Below are 16,041 nucleotides of genomic sequence, written 5' to 3' on the forward strand. Positions count from 1 at the left end.
TGGGGACAGGTGGCTACTGTCTGCAGGGGAGCCCCCCCCCCCAGGTGCTCTCCTGGGTTGGCTGTGGTTTGGCAATCCCGTCTCAGTCATGCTCCCCTTCATCTCTTTGGCCAAACTCTGGATCCCAGGTGCCTGCATAGATGACTGGGGCCCCCATCTCTGACTCCATGAATTTAGCTCTCTGTCCCGGAGACCTGGCCTGTCAGCATCCCTCTTCCTCCAGGCGGCTCAGGCACAGCACCACCCTGGTGATCAGAGGCACGCTGGCGCCATCTAGTGGCCCCAAGGCTGCACACCCTGCTTGAGCCTTGGGAGTCAGGGAAGGTGGATGCTTCGCTGAGAAATAAATCTGTGAATTTACTTACTGCCTTATTAATCAATGAAAAACCTTTGAGGTTTCTGAACCACAAGCAAGTGAGTTGACTTGTGCTTATCTCTAAAGATATACAGGGTGTCATGGGTTTGCAGGGCCAGTTTGGTTACAGGGACAGCTGGGGTATCAGAAGAAAGGTGATGTTTTATTATAGACAAATCTCTCTGGCATCAAAAAATGGGTTAAGCTCCACATCCCTTCTCTCCTCAGGGAAAAAATAATGTAAAAAATTCCATAAACCTCACAATGTACAACTTCAGACTTTACACTGGTCAGGCATGGTTGGGGGAGGTGTCTGTCTGTTAACCCTGAACTCTGAAAAACTTTTCTTTTTTCTAACAGGACACCAGGCCCTTGCTAAGAGAAGCTGGCACGTTCTAAGGCAAATCTGGTTTCCTTCTTTTAGTTTGACTCTGTGAGGGGTAGGCTACAAGGTGGGCCAACCACAGACCCCAGCTTCGACTTCCAGGCGTGAGAAACCTGGTCTCCGCCCTGTGTGTGGCTCCCTTGACTCCACAGACTGGTGATCTGTCCCCACCTTTCCCTTCCAATCCTTACCTCAATGCAGTACCCCCTATTCACTCACTCATTCATTCAACCAACATTCCCTCTGTTCCTGCCTGGAAGAGCTCCTGGTCCCAGCACCGGGGACAGAGTGGAGCCCAGGGTCACTCCTGGGTACAGTGGCAGGTGTTGACAGAGGGCTATGGGAGCTCTGAGGGGAGTCCCCATCTGAGTAGGGGGGGACAGAGGCTCCCGCAGGAAGGGGCCTTAGGTCAGACAGTCCAGGATAAGAGAAGGATGTTTCAGTCATGGCTCACTGGTTCCTACACTTCCATCCCTTGGCCCTTGCTCTGAGCACACTTCTCCTATCATTCTTGTCATTTTCTGAAGCAGATGTGGAAGTCCTCTTTCATGTATGTCTTTAGTTGTGCTTTTTTTTTCTTTTCCAGTACCAGGAATTGAACTCAGGACCTTGTGCTAGTTATGAAGGCATAGCACCACTGAACTACATCCCTGGCCATTTTAGTTGTGCTGTTGTGGCTGCCTTTAGGTCCTGAATTGATTCTAAACATTTACCTTTCATGATCATTTTAACTTTCGGGAAGAGCCAAAGTCACACAGTGCCAGGTCCAGCGGATAAAGTGGATGAGGATACAGCATCATGTTTTTACAAGCCTCAGATGGCACTCAGCAGTAGCATTCAAGGTATTTTTGATCATACATTGTAAAGACATGAAAGAGGACTTCCAGAACTGCTTCAGAAAGTGGCAAGAATGATGGGAGAAGTGTGTTTGAAACAAGGGGGGTATTCTGAAGACAATTAATGGCAACACGTCTCTGACTCCAATAAAAGTTTTTAATTTAAACATTCATCATGTAGTTTGATCACATCTCATACACTGTCTCTCCAATTGGGCTGAGACTTCTCTAGGATGGAACCTTGGAACCTCTCTGAATAGGCCCAGATTCTGCAAACCCACCAGACCTTCAACTTTATGTACTAGAGCTGATGAAGAGAAAGCAGAAGTTGCAAGTTGCACCATGACCTAGGCCTCCTAGGAACTCAGTATCTCTCTTCCAAATGGAGTGATACCCAATGCCAGAGAATGAGACCAAGGAATAAGAGGCTCTGGTTATTTTCAGACACAAAGCCCCAGCTCTGTCCCCTAGGACAATGAATACAGGCTAAATTGTGTCAAGTGAAAAAATCAAGATGGTAAGAGTAATAGAAGAAAAAGTCTTCAGAGGGCAGATCTTTCCCCAACTGATGACTAGAAAGGCTGAATGAAATTAAGATCTCAATCTGGATTGAAAGTTACAAATGGAGAATTAACTCTTACATGATGTGGTGCATTGTGGGTGGTTTTCCAATATCCACACTACTCATGTCCCACTGAGTAACAGCAATGCATTTTGGGACATGCTACAACTCAAGGAGTAGGCTCGATTGGCTTATGGACTTCCCCATATCCCTTGCCATGTAACTTAGTTCTAGCCAATGAGACATGAGGCAAGAGCTACTGGAGGCTCCTGGGAAAATTCTTAGTTGCTCTCAAGAGGATGATGGGCTGTCATTCTCCCTTGCCAGACATGAATGAAGAAGGATGTAGACTGATTACAACAGGCAGCTCTCTCATGGTAGTGGCTGCCAGTTTCAAATGTGGGACAGAGGACAATACAAAGATCCTAATAGCAAGATGGTTAGTTGCCCTTGAGGAGGACAGTTTACACGGCATGGAGGAGCAAATGGAAAACGGTAGATATTGATAAGGCTCCAAAAAAATTTGGCTGCAAAGAGGGAGAGATGGTGGGGACCATGGGGATCTGGAGCTGAGGGAGGCTATGAGAGGCTTGAGTGTTTGATGAGATGGGTGAGGCTGTAGCTGACGGAAGGAGGTTCCTTAGCTGGGGAGGGGGTAGGATCAGAGCTCAGGAGATAGGACAGGGCCTGAGGGGTGTGGTGTAGCCATGTGGTCCTGTCCTTGCTCTCAAAAGGAACAAGAAAGTTATCTACTGAGGGCAACAGGAGATTGAGGAAAAGGAAGTAATGAGAAATAGCCACCAGAACTCTCCAGGACCATGGAGGAGGACAGGCAGGCAGAACAGAAAATCAGCAGAGACCATGAGCCCAGGGAAGTGCCAGTCTGCACAGCTGTATGCCCACCTCCCAGCTCTGAACGGCCCAAGAGTGGAGGGGAATAGGGTGGGCTGCAGACAGCTCTGTGGGAGGGCCCTGCTGAGTGGATGAATTTAAGGACAAAGGGATCACGGGAAAGCCAAGGAGACTGACTGAGGTGACGCTCATCTGGGCTTGGGCACTAAGCAGTTAGGGTGACTGGCCCTTCTCACCTCACAGGGCTCATGGGGACAGATGGGGAGCACACTTGCACCCCAAACCGCCTCACACCTGTTAGGGTGGGTACTGTTCAAGACGTGGAGAACAGGTGTTAGGGAAGCTGTGGGGAAATGGAACACTGTGTGCAAATAGAGCAGCCACTGTGCGAGACAAGAGTGTAGCGGGGCCTTCCGATAGTAAAAGTAGAATTACCATGGGTCCAGCAATTCCACTTCAGGGCATGTATCTCAAAGAATGGAAAACAGGGTCTTTAGAAGATATCTGTACATATGTTCTTAGCAGCATCCATCACATAGCTAAAACGTGAAAGAAACCCAAGTGTCCACAGACAGATGAATGGAGAGGCAAAAACGTAGCGTATACAGATAATGGAATGTTTAAAAAAGGACGTTCTGACATGCTACAGCATGGATGAGCCCTGAGGACATTATTTCTGTTGAAATAAGCCCATCACAAAAAAGGCAAACGCAGCATGAGTTTATAGATATGAGATGCCCGAGGTAGTCAAATTCAAGGGCAGAAAGTGGAATAGCGGACGATAGGGGCTGGAAGAGGGGTGGTGGGCACTGAGTTGGTTGTTTAATGCATATAGTTTCTATTTTGCAAGATGAAGAGATTTGTGGGGACAGATGGCAGTGATGGCTGCCCAACAACTTAAGAGACTTAACACCTTGGAAGCATACACTGAAAAATGGCGAAGACAGTAAATGTTGCTATGCGTATTTAACCACAACTTGAAAAATGTTTTGTCAAAAAAGCACGCCTGGGGCTGGGGATTTAGCTCAGTGGTTTCCCTGCCTGTGCGAGCACAAGGACCTGAGTTTGATCCCCCGTACCAAAAAAAAAAAGCGTCCCTGAAGTTACGGGCATGCATTCAGCAGGGCAGCCTAGCTGTGGTAGTCACATGTGAATGGAGGTTATCTAGAGTCACAACTGTAACACCATAAAGGGTCAGGTGACAAATGGAAGGCCAGGGTGCTACCTGGACCAGCATCCAGGAGATGGGAGCTGTTCCCAGCTCTGCCACTGTGTGACTTGAGCAGGCTCCTTGCACCCTGGCCCTGGTGTCCTGTGTGGGTACTTGTGACACCTGCTTTCTAAGAGTTTCAGCGTCAGGGCCACCTCAAACCATGGTTGTCACTGAGCTCAAGGGACAGGCACTTGGGGAAAGGCACCTTCCCGTGCTGTCCCTGAGGGCTGCTCCTCACCCACAGCCTGCCTGTTTTCCCTGGGTGGGGCGCTTGCACCAAGCTCACTGTGAGCAGGGACTCTTGGTTTTGGGTACACTGCTCCAGAAAGGGCCAGATGGAAATGTTGAGAAAATGCCAGCAAATATGCCCAGAGCCAAGAAGCCAGAGGAGAGGGGCGCTGCTCTTCACAGTGGGCTTTGTTTGCCTGTCTTCCCTGGCCTGGATCTGGCCTGCTCCCGCTTTCACCAGGAAGCCCTCCTGCTACCAGCTGGGTCCCTTGGCATCTGTGTCCCCTGGGCTCTAAGCAGCAACCCTATTGCCCTCAGGGTTCAGGTGGAGCCTGGGCCTTGGGGGCCTCGCAGGCTCTGCATGGTGCTCGCTGACTGAAAGAAACCTCCTAGGCCCCATTTGGGAGCAAATGAGAGACAGATGGCGTGGGGGGCTCCACATGGAAGGGGTGCCCCAGTGTAGTCAGCCTCGGTGTGGTCCCTTGTAGGGGAGAGGTGGACCTTGCTCTGACCACAGCCTCTCAGTGCCATTGGACTATGGACCGGAAAAGGCCCAAGGCCTGGCTTGCTACGAGGCCATGTCTGACCACCACAGCGCAGTGGCTGGGGACTTTTGGGGGTGCAGAGATGGACCCCAAGAACTGGAGGCCAAGAGGACAACCAGAGAGCAGTGAGGCAAAGTGGGGGTCCTGACATCTGGGCTATACACATGAGGCTTAAACCCAACCCTAACCCCACCCTACTCCTACCCTACCCTTACTCCTAGTCCTAACCTTTCCCTAACCCTAACCCCAACCCCAGGGCTGTAAGCCGGCGGGGATGGGCTAAGTTGGCTCTGCCACCAGACAGGTGTGACAGCTCCCTTGGCTGCTCCCGAGTCCCACTGACTGTGTCCGAGGCTCAGGACATACTGCACTTTCAGAGGACACTACCAGGGCATTGTTTATGTAAACAAAAACATGCAGGGCCATCTATCTCAGATGGGGAGAGGCCCTCAGGCACCAAACACAGGGAATCCAAGCTCTGTAATTTTAGCTTTAGCTAAGCTTCTCATTTGCTGCTAAAATACCTGGCAACCCTTTGTGTTTATAACCATAGCAGCTAGCATTTTCCAAAATGTTTATAGACATCTGGGAGGTCTTAGGCCCTGGCCAGCATTGCAACGATGCATCTAAAAGCCACAGGATGGTGCTGGGAAAGCCCTGGTGGGAGTCAGAAGTCTGGGCTGCTGTGTGACCCTAGGGCTTATACCTGTCCCTCTCTGGTCTCCAAATCTCCACATCCTGGTGGGTCTCTTGGTTCCCAGGTGTACTGAGAGGGAGTTTCAGGGCCCTTAGGGACCGCTCCAGCCCTAAAACAAATTTTATGCTTCTCTAAGTTCCAAGCAACTGTCACCTGAGATGAAAGACTGTGGCAGTGACAGATGTAGTCTGTGACCAAAGCATTTTTCTGAGTGGGCTGATGTGGGTCCCTAGTGCCCAACTGGTCAGCATTTCTAGTCTCTATGATGCCTTGCAGGAGCACCCAACTGCTTCTCCATGGCCTGCAGTCCAGTACCTACCCTTCTCTTTGGTATTCCTCATCCAGATTTGACAGGAGCTGTGAGCCCGCTGTGGACAGGTCGACGGCAGCCAGGGGCAAGTCTCGATAGGCAAAGTTCACCAGCTGCACGGGAGCAAGGCTCTTGGTTTCTTCTTCTACTTGTTGGGAGATGACCTCAACTTCAGAAATTCCTCCTTCAATGGCAGGCCTGGTGGGACAACAGGAAAGGGTGGGCCCCAGACCAAAATCCTGCTTCTGTTCCTCGAAAGGAAGAGATGCAAACACCAGAATGTGCTATGCTGGGGAAGCACAAGGCTGTCACATATGGATCCCACTGGTGTCCCTGGGACTGGACTAACACCCGACTAGTGCCCTCTTCACAGGTTGGGAAAGAAAAGAGGAATTGCTCAGGTCTGAATGTAAGAACTTTGGGCCAGGACCTTTGTCAGGGGGAGGCAGAGACACAAGTGACAACTGCCAGGCCATGGCCTGGACTTTTAGGACTCGGGGTCATTGCACTTTGCACTTTACACTGGAGCAGATACTTTTAAATCATCTCATGGTCCACTGAGTGTGCCTGTCATCTGATCCATGATAGGAAAAGATGTCTTTTTTCACCACTGGGTACACTGGGAATCTACCTGGAGACTTGGAGGGATCTTGGGGGCCTTGGGTGAGGAGGACAGGATGGCCAGGGACAGGTGGAGTTGCTGTTCCCTTCATGTTAGAACTGGTCCTACCAGGTCACCCTTTCTAAGGTTGGAGTAGGAAGTGGGGTTCACCTGATCAGATGTCTGAGGCATCCTAGGTGTTCCATGTCACAGCAGGCTCACTTTAGGTACTGCAAATCACCCACAACTCTCCTGGCACCACAGGACATCCCAGCCAGGGGCAGTGCCACCTTTGACCACGAGGGATGCTTGGCAGTCTGTGGGGGCCCTGCTGGCAATCACTGCTGACAATGTAGATGAGACTGGGTGCACTCAGGGGGAGGTGGGCCTAGAGTACTGACATTTGAACAGGGTGGGGACATTACACACCCTGCCGTGCTAACACTGTGCACTGTCCTGCCACAACACCAACGGAACCCTGGCTGGGTAATTTTGCTTTCACTCCCTAGAGTGCCATCTTTGGTCCTCCCACAATCCTCTACTCCATCGCCTCCTATAGAATCTGAGGGGCTGGGTCTTGTTCCTCTGGCCATGCAACAAAGGTTAGAAAGGAAAATAGTATGAATGAGTATGAGTATGATTTAAATATCCGAGGGAACACTGAGGGTCAGTGTCCTGGGTAATGAGAAGTCAGTTCTAACATGGAGGGAGCAGTGTAGTCTACTGAAAAAGGTTTATGACTTCTGGTGCCAGCCCTAAAGCTATCTTCTGTGGGGCTCCTCCTGGGCTTGAGTTTATCTAGGTGAAAACTCAAGACAGTGAATAGAGGCTGCCTGGGAGACATTCCTTCTCATCTCATGGTTTGAGATGGACAGAAGTCTGGAGCAGATCGGAGCAGATCTGAAACAACAAGCCTCCCACATGGATGGGGACCTCTAGAACTAAAACTTTTCTAACCACCACCGAAGCCTAACCAAGTAACACATGGCGACAGCTCTCAAGGACATTCCGAGCTGAATCTCCTTACCTCTCTCTTGGATCATCCAGATAATGGAGGGAAAAATGCAGTTTTTTATTTGAGTGCCACAGGGGGCTGCTGGACTACCTGTATTCATTGAGCAATTCCCAGTGGCCTGGGTTTCTTTTGCAGGCCTTAGTTAAGCCTTTGTTTTTTGCTACCTATCAAGCACAGATAATAGCACTCATCACTGCATGACATTTACAAAATGACTCAAGATCCTCAGACAGAACCGAGGATGTGCAGCTTCTGTGTTTCTCAACAATTGATAGAAAAGTGTGGGTGTTTTTAGGAGGAAATCCCAGCTCCAGTGGATGTCTCCCAAAAAGTACATGCTGGGTTGAATGTGCTCTCTTTTCTTGGGGAATGTTCAAGGAAACTAGGGATTTCTCAACTGAGTAAACAGGACACTCTGATCAGTGGGGAGTTCAAGGAGGGCTGGAGCAAAGTTCTGAGCTTAACAAAATGTGGCTCTCAGAAGCACAGAACAAATTACTTCTACCTTCCTAACTTTCCAGCCTTCTAGTCACTTTCTGCCAATGGCCATGGTTTCCCAGCTCCATTTCTAGTCACACAGCCATCTCTGCAGAGAGATGAGGCCTCCTTTGGTGGCAATGAAAGTTCCACAGTTCATGGCCTAAGTATCATCATGGATGAGGGTCAGTATAGTGAACAGAATATATTAAGGGTTCCATTCTCTGCTCTCCTCGAACCCAGACATTTGCTATGTGGCTTTGCTACTCCCCTCATCAGAATGAAGAGCTGCTTCCTACCCCTTGATTCTGCTTCCAGTCATGTGACTTGTGTTGGCCAATGGGATGCTGGTAGATATGACACCTGCAGAGCGTGGACAGGCAGTGGTAAATTCTGCCTGTACTTTTGCACCCCCAATATCAAATCAGAGGGATTTAGTGTGGCTAAGGAAGACCAGAGCCCAGTTTCACCTAGATCTGTGACAGCCAGCCCAGCCCCATCCCAGGGGGAGCAGCAGAGCTATCCAACTGGCAGTCCAGACACGTGAATGACATTTACTGTTGTCTCCCACTGAGGGTGATTGTTCCCAAGCACTGGTCATAGATAATAGTTTCATTATGCATAGGATGAGTAGCTAGGCCCAGGGGCCTAGGGCCAGAGAGCCCAGGAGAGTATGGTATTATAGACAGACTGTTATTCCTATCTTAGTAGTATTTTTGCCAAAGGGTTGCGAAACACAAAATAAATAACCACCTGGTTACACCAAACCGGTACTTGGAAGATGAAATGCTTGGTCCACATGGTGTCTTAGGTTTGGGGAATGGAAAACAAGTCTCCCTTAAGAGCTCTGTCCCTGGTTTCATAGAACCTTCTTTTAGAAATTGTCATTTTTAAATTTCCTTGCAATTCCTGTCTGGTTCATTCATCCCAGGTACTTCCTAATGTTTTGAATCTTTGTTTTTGAAAGGGTCTCATTTTTGTGGCCAAGATCTTGCTAAAGGAATTGTGTATAGTGGTTGCCTAAATTGGAAGGACCTTGTCTCGTGGGAGATTGATGACAACATTCCTGACACAGAGAGCAGGTCCCACGGTACTCACTGTGGATCTGTCATGTTGAAAGGGGCCACCAGGGCCATGGGTTCCTTGTGTCTAGCGGGGGTCAGCTGTCCTAAAGCTCACTGTCAGCATTTCCAAGCGCAGCTTCCATCAGACATGTACAAAAATAGTATCCTGAAAACAAAAATCGGAATTTATTACCTTCAGATGTCAATTTGAAGTTCTAAGCATATCTAAAATCACGAGTGCTTAGAACTTTTTTCTACTTTTCTGCACTGAATAAATCCTTCTGATAACCGGTAGAGGGGTAACAATAGGCATGGGTTTTCTTTTCTTTTTAAAAGACGAGGAGATTGAACCAGAGTGAAAAAGTAATTTCCTTTCCCTTCCTCCCTCTCTCTTTTCCCTTGGCTTTCTTTCTCTTTCTCTTTCATTCTCATTCCCATTCTCTCCCTCCCTCCCCCACTCTCTTTTTGGCCTTACTGGGGATTGAGCCCAGGGCCTTTGCATTAAGCTAGACCCCTAGTCCTTTAAAAGTATTGTTTTATTTTGAGATGAGGTCTTGCTAAGTTGCACTGGTTGGGTTTGAAGTTGCAATGCTCCTGCTTCAACTTCCTGAGCTGCTTGGATTACAGGAGTGTGCCACCACACCCAGCTCAAAAGTCAGCTCAGAGTGACTTTTCTGTGTTACACAGAGATAATGGAAGGGGCAAGTTAGACCCCCGGTTTTCTGACTTTTTATCCACAGCACTTTCCACCAAGCTGCTGTGGGCCCAAACCTAGCATAACTTATAGTCTCTTTATTCTGTCTCTGTTCTTCTAGGCTTTTCTCTGTGCCTCTCAACTGGGTCTTCAATGAGAGGCAACACAGCAGCTAAGAGGACAGACTCTAGAGCCAGACTGCCACACTTACCCCTTCTACATCAGCTTCCCCATCTGTAAAATGGGGACAATAAGAGAACCCAGTGACACAATGCATGTAAGGCACTTAGAATACAGTGTCACATAGGATAAGTACAACATCAGTGCTGGCTTTCATTATCATAAGTATGACGTTTTCATAAATTAAAACTGTTCAGGATGTTGAACCTGGGCACATTCCAAAGTACCTAAATGGCTGAATATAAGATTGTCTCCTGAAATTTGACCTAGGTAACAGAATATACTTTTTCAACCAACTCAACAGTACCACTCAGAAGTCCCCTGGGAGACAGCACAAGCCAGCAGAGTACAGATAAAGAAATGGAGCCTGGTTTAGATGGCTGTGAACAAGTCTTAGTGAGGTGACTTGAAGGTGCAATCCTTCTGTAAGTTGCATTCTAACACACACTGCTCCTCCTCTAAGAAATCAAAGTAGGATAAAACTGTTTCTCCCCTCAGCTTGAGGGGCAGGTCAGCTAGGGAGAAGGACAAATGGATAGTTTTCACAGGCAAATCACTGCAGGCTGTGAAGCTCCAGGGGACAGAATGTCAGCATACCAAGCTCTGTGTAATGAAGAGGAGCAGGAGTACAAGTTAATGATGTCTGAAGAATCTCAGAAGGTCTGAATTTGGAGCTACTGAAAAAAGAAGAGAGGAGCTCTCTAAAATCAGAAGGAGCTCAGTACAAAAAGCCACCAACCATTTCTACACCAGAGGTTTGTAGGGGTAGGGAGTAAAAAAGCACAGGCAGGGTCAAGGCAGCACCAGGAAAATCTTGGACCTCACTAACAGTTTTAGCTTGCCTCAGTGGACCTCAGGGAGAAGGGTCTAAACATTAAACACAGAACTCGCCTCTGTAGGGTTTGTGATTGTTTTAACTGTACAGTAAACATTATAAAATTATCCACTCCATGATGCAGATTTAACCAGTCTCATCTTTTTTGTTTTCTTCATACATTCTCAAAGTTAGCAAAGTCTTCTTAGTATTAAGATGGGTCATGTGCATCTTCTAACCTCAACAGATAGTGAAGCTAGGATTGAGATCCCAGGGCTAGAGGCTGGGTAGGCAATGTTCCCTCCCAGAAATGTGTCTTAATAAGCTGTGTTCCCAAACCAGCATTTGATATGTGACACCAGGCACTAAGCCCGAGGAGGACTCAACAGGAAGGTCCTTATGTTCATGGACCTTCCAGTCTAGCTGGGAAGGGTTAAAACACAAAAAACTCCAAAGTTTTTGCTTCCCCTAAATAGCGAGGAACAAATAAAAATTGATAAACCTATACTTGTAAATAATAAACATGAACTATGCACTAATATATTACAGCTGACATAAAACACATGCAAAGAGTAGAAATAAAAATGTTGAAAAATAGTTTTAATTTCACTTTTAGGAAGGAAAATTTCAAGTATACACAATTGTAAGGAATTGTGTAACGGATCTCCAGTTCCCTATTGCCCAAATCCAATAGTTACCAGCTCTTGACAGTCTTGTTTTCTCCATATACCTGCCCATTCCCTAACCCTCATGATTATTTTGAAATCAATCCTAGGTATCGCTTCATTCACCTGTAAATGTTCAATATGTAGCTTAAGAAGGACTCTTGCTAAAAGACTACCATAAAACTATTATCACCCCCTAGTCAACTACAGTTTCTTTTTTTTGGTACTGGGGATCCAACTCGGGTTCTTGTGCTTGCACAGCAGGCGGCGAAACCACTGAGCTAAATCCCCGGCTCAACTATAGTTTCTTAATACCATTAAATATTCAAACATTGCTCTCATTTCCTTATTTGTCCTGTAATCTTTTAGAGGTTTCTTCAGTCTGGACCCAAACAAGGTCCACACATTAGCATTGGTTAACATGACCCTTGAGTCTCATTTAATCCACAGGATTTCCTTCCTATCTCATTTTCCCAGCCAATATAATGGAAAAATGGATCTCACAGCTTTCCATGGTCTGGGTGGTAGTGTTTAACATGTTCCTCTGTCCCTTATATTTCCTTTAGTCTATACAGCCTTTAAGTTCATTTTTTGGGCAAGTCTTTATGGGTGGTGTCACAAATATATTCTTGGCACTCTTTTCATGATACTGACAGCCATTGATGATCTTGTCCTAGATCCATTCATTCGAGTTTGCAAAATGGTGATGATCTTTTAATTTCATCCTTATTAGTAAGCTGCTATAAAGACAAACTTTCATCAATGATTTGATGATCCTAAGGTACAGTTCATCTAGGAAAAGAAGGATAAAAGCTTAATGTCCTCTTTTATATTTATTGGTTTTCAGAATGATGACTGGATATCTTGTCATTTTCATCTTCCAAAGTGATTGACGAGGTGACTACTGTTGTGCAGCACCCTGGATTCCTTCATTTACTCTCTGGGGTGGCTGGGGAGTGGAGTTTCTGGAAAGTGGCAGCAGTGTCCTAGAAAGGACACATGGACCTGGGGAAGACAGACTGGCCTCTGTGGTACAAGGACAAAGGGATGGATGAGGCTAAGGTCATCTTTAGAGAATACAGTACTGAGTAGCTGCTTCTGCTGAAGGTTTGATCCCTAACAAGCAGCACAGTGTAGAAGGCTACCTTAAGACAATGGGAGTACTGAGCCTGGATGTTATTTAAAAATAATATTTTCTAAACAAAACCACCCCCAGAGCACTAGCCTAGCACAAAGCAGGTGTCGTCTAGCGCTCTATAAATGAACATCCGAAGTGCAAACCTTCTGCCTCATCAATCTGGTAAAAGGTGAAAAGAACACCTGCTTTGGATTTGCTGCATCTGGGTCTCAAGGGTGGAGAGGCTGCTTTAGAGACTTGTCTAAAATCCTAGTCTCTTGTACCTGTGGCTCATGCATCTCTTTACTAATACTATGTTTGCTTGTTGCATCCAGATCTGCAGTTTGACCTTCTTCAGCTGGTGTCTTTGGGATTTTAGGCCTGAAGGCTGCTAAGACCAAGCACTTTCCTCATCCACCAGGTGGACAAAGCTGAAATTCAGCTCTGCTGTCCCCAGAGGTCCCTAAGTCCATTCCTCAGCCCTCACTCAGCTGACAGCCCTTGGTATACATGGCCTGAATTCACAGTCATTTCATTGATTCCCACATCTGCCTTTACTCAGACCTTTTGGGAGATATACATTAATTTACAGGATACAATGCATAAATGTGAGTGGAATGTAGAGGGGGAGTCTGAGAAGTGTTAGTGTTCACATGCTTCTGACAGCAGCCACTGCGTGTGACTCTCTAACCTTCTCATCCACCAGGTTCTCTGGGTGTCGTATATGAAACCAGATTTCTGGGTCCATCTACGAAGTTTCTAATTGAGTACAGATAGGATGGGGGCCTGAAAGTTGACCTTTCAAACAAATTTAGAGGACACCAATCTGCTGGTGCATAGACCACACTGATCTGTGAATCAGAGGGTTTGCTGGAGGTGAAGTAGGTATTTGTATCCCTCTTTTGCAGAAAAAGTTAAGTGGCTACAAAGCTACTTGAGGAGAATTATCAGCAGAACCTCTGTGTTGGCCAGGCTGTAGAACCAGAGGTGATGACTATTAGGAATGATTTTGTTTGCAAGACACAGAATGCCTCATGGAGACTGAAGTGATGAAGGCTGTTACTGTTTCCTAACGGGATGACTGAGGATCAGGACACTGGAGCTGTGGCCAAAGGATACTAGCAGGGCACACTGTTTTTTCCCTCAGCTTTCTTGTGTATGACTGACAGATAAAAGTTATATATATTTAAGCGCAAGGACCCAAGTTCGATCCCTGGTACCCCCCCAAAAAAGTTATGTATATTTAGAGTGCAAAACAGGTTTCAAACTGAGTGCAGTGGTACATGCCTGTAACCCTGGTTACTCAGGAGGCTGAAGCAAGAGGATTGCCTGAGCCTTAGGAGCCAGCCTGGGGAACACAGCAAGAGTAAGTCTCAAAAACAAAAAAGTAGAGGACTTCCAGGAAGGTGCTGGAGCAGTAAACAGCAACAAATCAGCCTCTCTGGGATCTGGAACAGGACACAGAAAAATAATAACCTGGGGGAGAAATGAAGGAAGGAGGTAGAGTCCTGGGACCCAGGAATGATCTGACAGGAAAGAAGCTACAGCCTGCAGAGAAACTGGAGAGACAGAACACAGAAAAAGAAATGGGCAGGGGCCAGGCAGGGATTTAGCTCAGTGGTTCCAGCGCCTGCTTTGAAAGCGCAAGGTCCCGAGTTCAATCCCCGGTTACCCCCCCCCCCCCCCCGCCCCAAGAAAGAAATGGGCAATCCACACTTTCTCCCTGGCCCCTGGCTTATGGGTTGTGAGAAGGGAGGGCTGATTCTACAAGAAACACAGTGAAAGCGAGGTCTCCAAAAGCCTTCAGGGAAAAATGCAGTGGTGGAAAGGACCAGCAGATGCTGTGAGCTGCAACAGCTGGTGACTCCAGCCCAAGTGCCTGCTCTATACCCTGAAGTGAGTGCTCTGAGGCATACCAGGGAGGGGGCCGATTGAGCCTGCACTTGGAACAGCTGCAGGCTGGGGCTGGCTTTATTTCAGGACCCCCAGCTTTATATTCCCTTGGAGAATGGGTGAGGGTCAGTCACGGGAGACATCCGTGGTCAAGAAGTCATGGTCAGGCAGGCAAGAGACAAGCAGGGTGTTTTAAGCTAAAGGACCCAGGCTCCATTCCCATGACCAGAGGCCAGGTTTAGCCTGAATCTGCTTGAATCTGAAAGCTCTGGGACCGGCATTCCTGAACTCCTGCTCAAGCCCGCAAGACCCTGGACTTTGACTCCCTTCTTTGTCTCCCAGTGAGAGCAGGGACAAGTCTTGAACACTGCCCCAAAACTGTGTTGAAGATAATCACATATTTGAAATCATAGAGAATTATTTTTGTGTGTGTGCATTTGGTTGTTTTTCAAAGTGTGAGCATTGTTTTTAGTTTGGTTTTGGTTTTTTGTTTTTTTTTGTCTTCTTCCCTTCCATTTCTTCTTCACCAACTTCTACAACTTGGGTGACCTTTTGCCCTCTGCATTGCTTCAAATCTCTCTTTTCTTCTCTATTTTTTCCTCTTCTTTTAAATTTTTCTCTTTGTATTTATTTTCATTCTCTCTATATAATTTTTTTCTCCTCTTTTCTTGCTAGTGCTTTTGTCTTACCTTTATCTAATTGTATAGATATCCTTCTACTTCCCAATAAGATCTCTTATATCACTTTTCTTTTTTCTTATATCATAGTTTAAGGTTTCAAAGTTTTTCTCCTGCATTCTCCCACCCCCAAACCCTATATCTTTAATAGTATAACTACAAACCTTTGTTAATCTTTTGATACTTAAATCTGTAAAATTACCATTGAAGTGTTTTCTACCATTAGCAAAGACATAGTTGCATTTAGTACATATGTGCTATATGTCAATACCTGGGTTGACTTAATGTTTTATTTATTTATTTATTTTTGGTACCGGGGATCGAACTCGGGTCCTTGCACTTGCGAGGCAGGCAGGTTGACTTAATGTTTACATCATAATTGCCAGCTTTTCCTCTAGGATTAAAAGTGGTACAGAATTAGTTTTTATGGTATGGTAATATCTAATTCGTCTTAAGTGATACTACCATAGCTGATTCACTTGATATTAACAGGGTTACATCCTTGTTGCTATCTCTCTGAAAACCAACACTCAGATTACCTTCATGACACTAATGGTACTAGAGTACATTCCCAGAGGACTTGGATGCTGGGCTAGTTACACTGCATCCTCACCTCTCAAACTGACCAAGGTGTTCAGATCTTGGGGCTGTGGCAAGGACTATAGTTAACCATGCCCAAAGTACATCAGTGAAAAGCAACTGAAGAGACATCTGTATGGGTAACAAAGTCCTTAGACTGTAAGATTCCACAAACTTCAGCACCAAACAAAACAAGCACAAGCAAAAACAGCAGACAAATGAGAAGAAAAAGCAACAAAAGGCCTCCTAAAACTCCCAACTGCCCTGAAGCCAATCTAGGGG

At 46.6% G+C, this 16,041-nt stretch overlaps 1 protein-coding gene across 7 annotated transcripts in view; it reads right to left on the bottom strand.

Annotated features, from left to right (window-relative positions):
- Positions 1-16,041, bottom strand: part of Tmem266 (transmembrane protein 266) — a 113,043-nt gene that overhangs the window by 41,739 nt on the left and 55,263 nt on the right. For 5 of the 7 annotated variants that reach the window (XM_004872089.3, XM_004872086.4, XM_004872087.4 and 2 more), the window contains exons 2-3: positions 9,175-9,306; positions 5,993-6,181 (exon numbers count right to left, since the gene is read on the bottom strand). In XM_004872089.3, coding sequence (XP_004872146.2) covers positions 5,993-6,181; positions 9,175-9,212 — 227 coding nt within the window. In that variant the 5' untranslated portion in view covers positions 9,213-9,306. Of the gene's footprint in view, positions 1-5,992; positions 6,441-9,174; positions 9,307-16,041 lie in introns of those variants that run through there. The other 2 variants (XM_021250086.2, XM_021250087.2) reach the window with 1 other exon arrangement.

This window comes from Heterocephalus glaber, unplaced genomic scaffold, assembly GCF_053883595.1.
Source record: "Heterocephalus glaber isolate CG9 unplaced genomic scaffold, H.glaber_assembly_v1.0 deba00001140, whole genome shotgun sequence".
In the NCBI taxonomy this organism is placed as follows: domain Eukaryota; kingdom Metazoa; phylum Chordata; class Mammalia; order Rodentia; family Bathyergidae; genus Heterocephalus; species Heterocephalus glaber.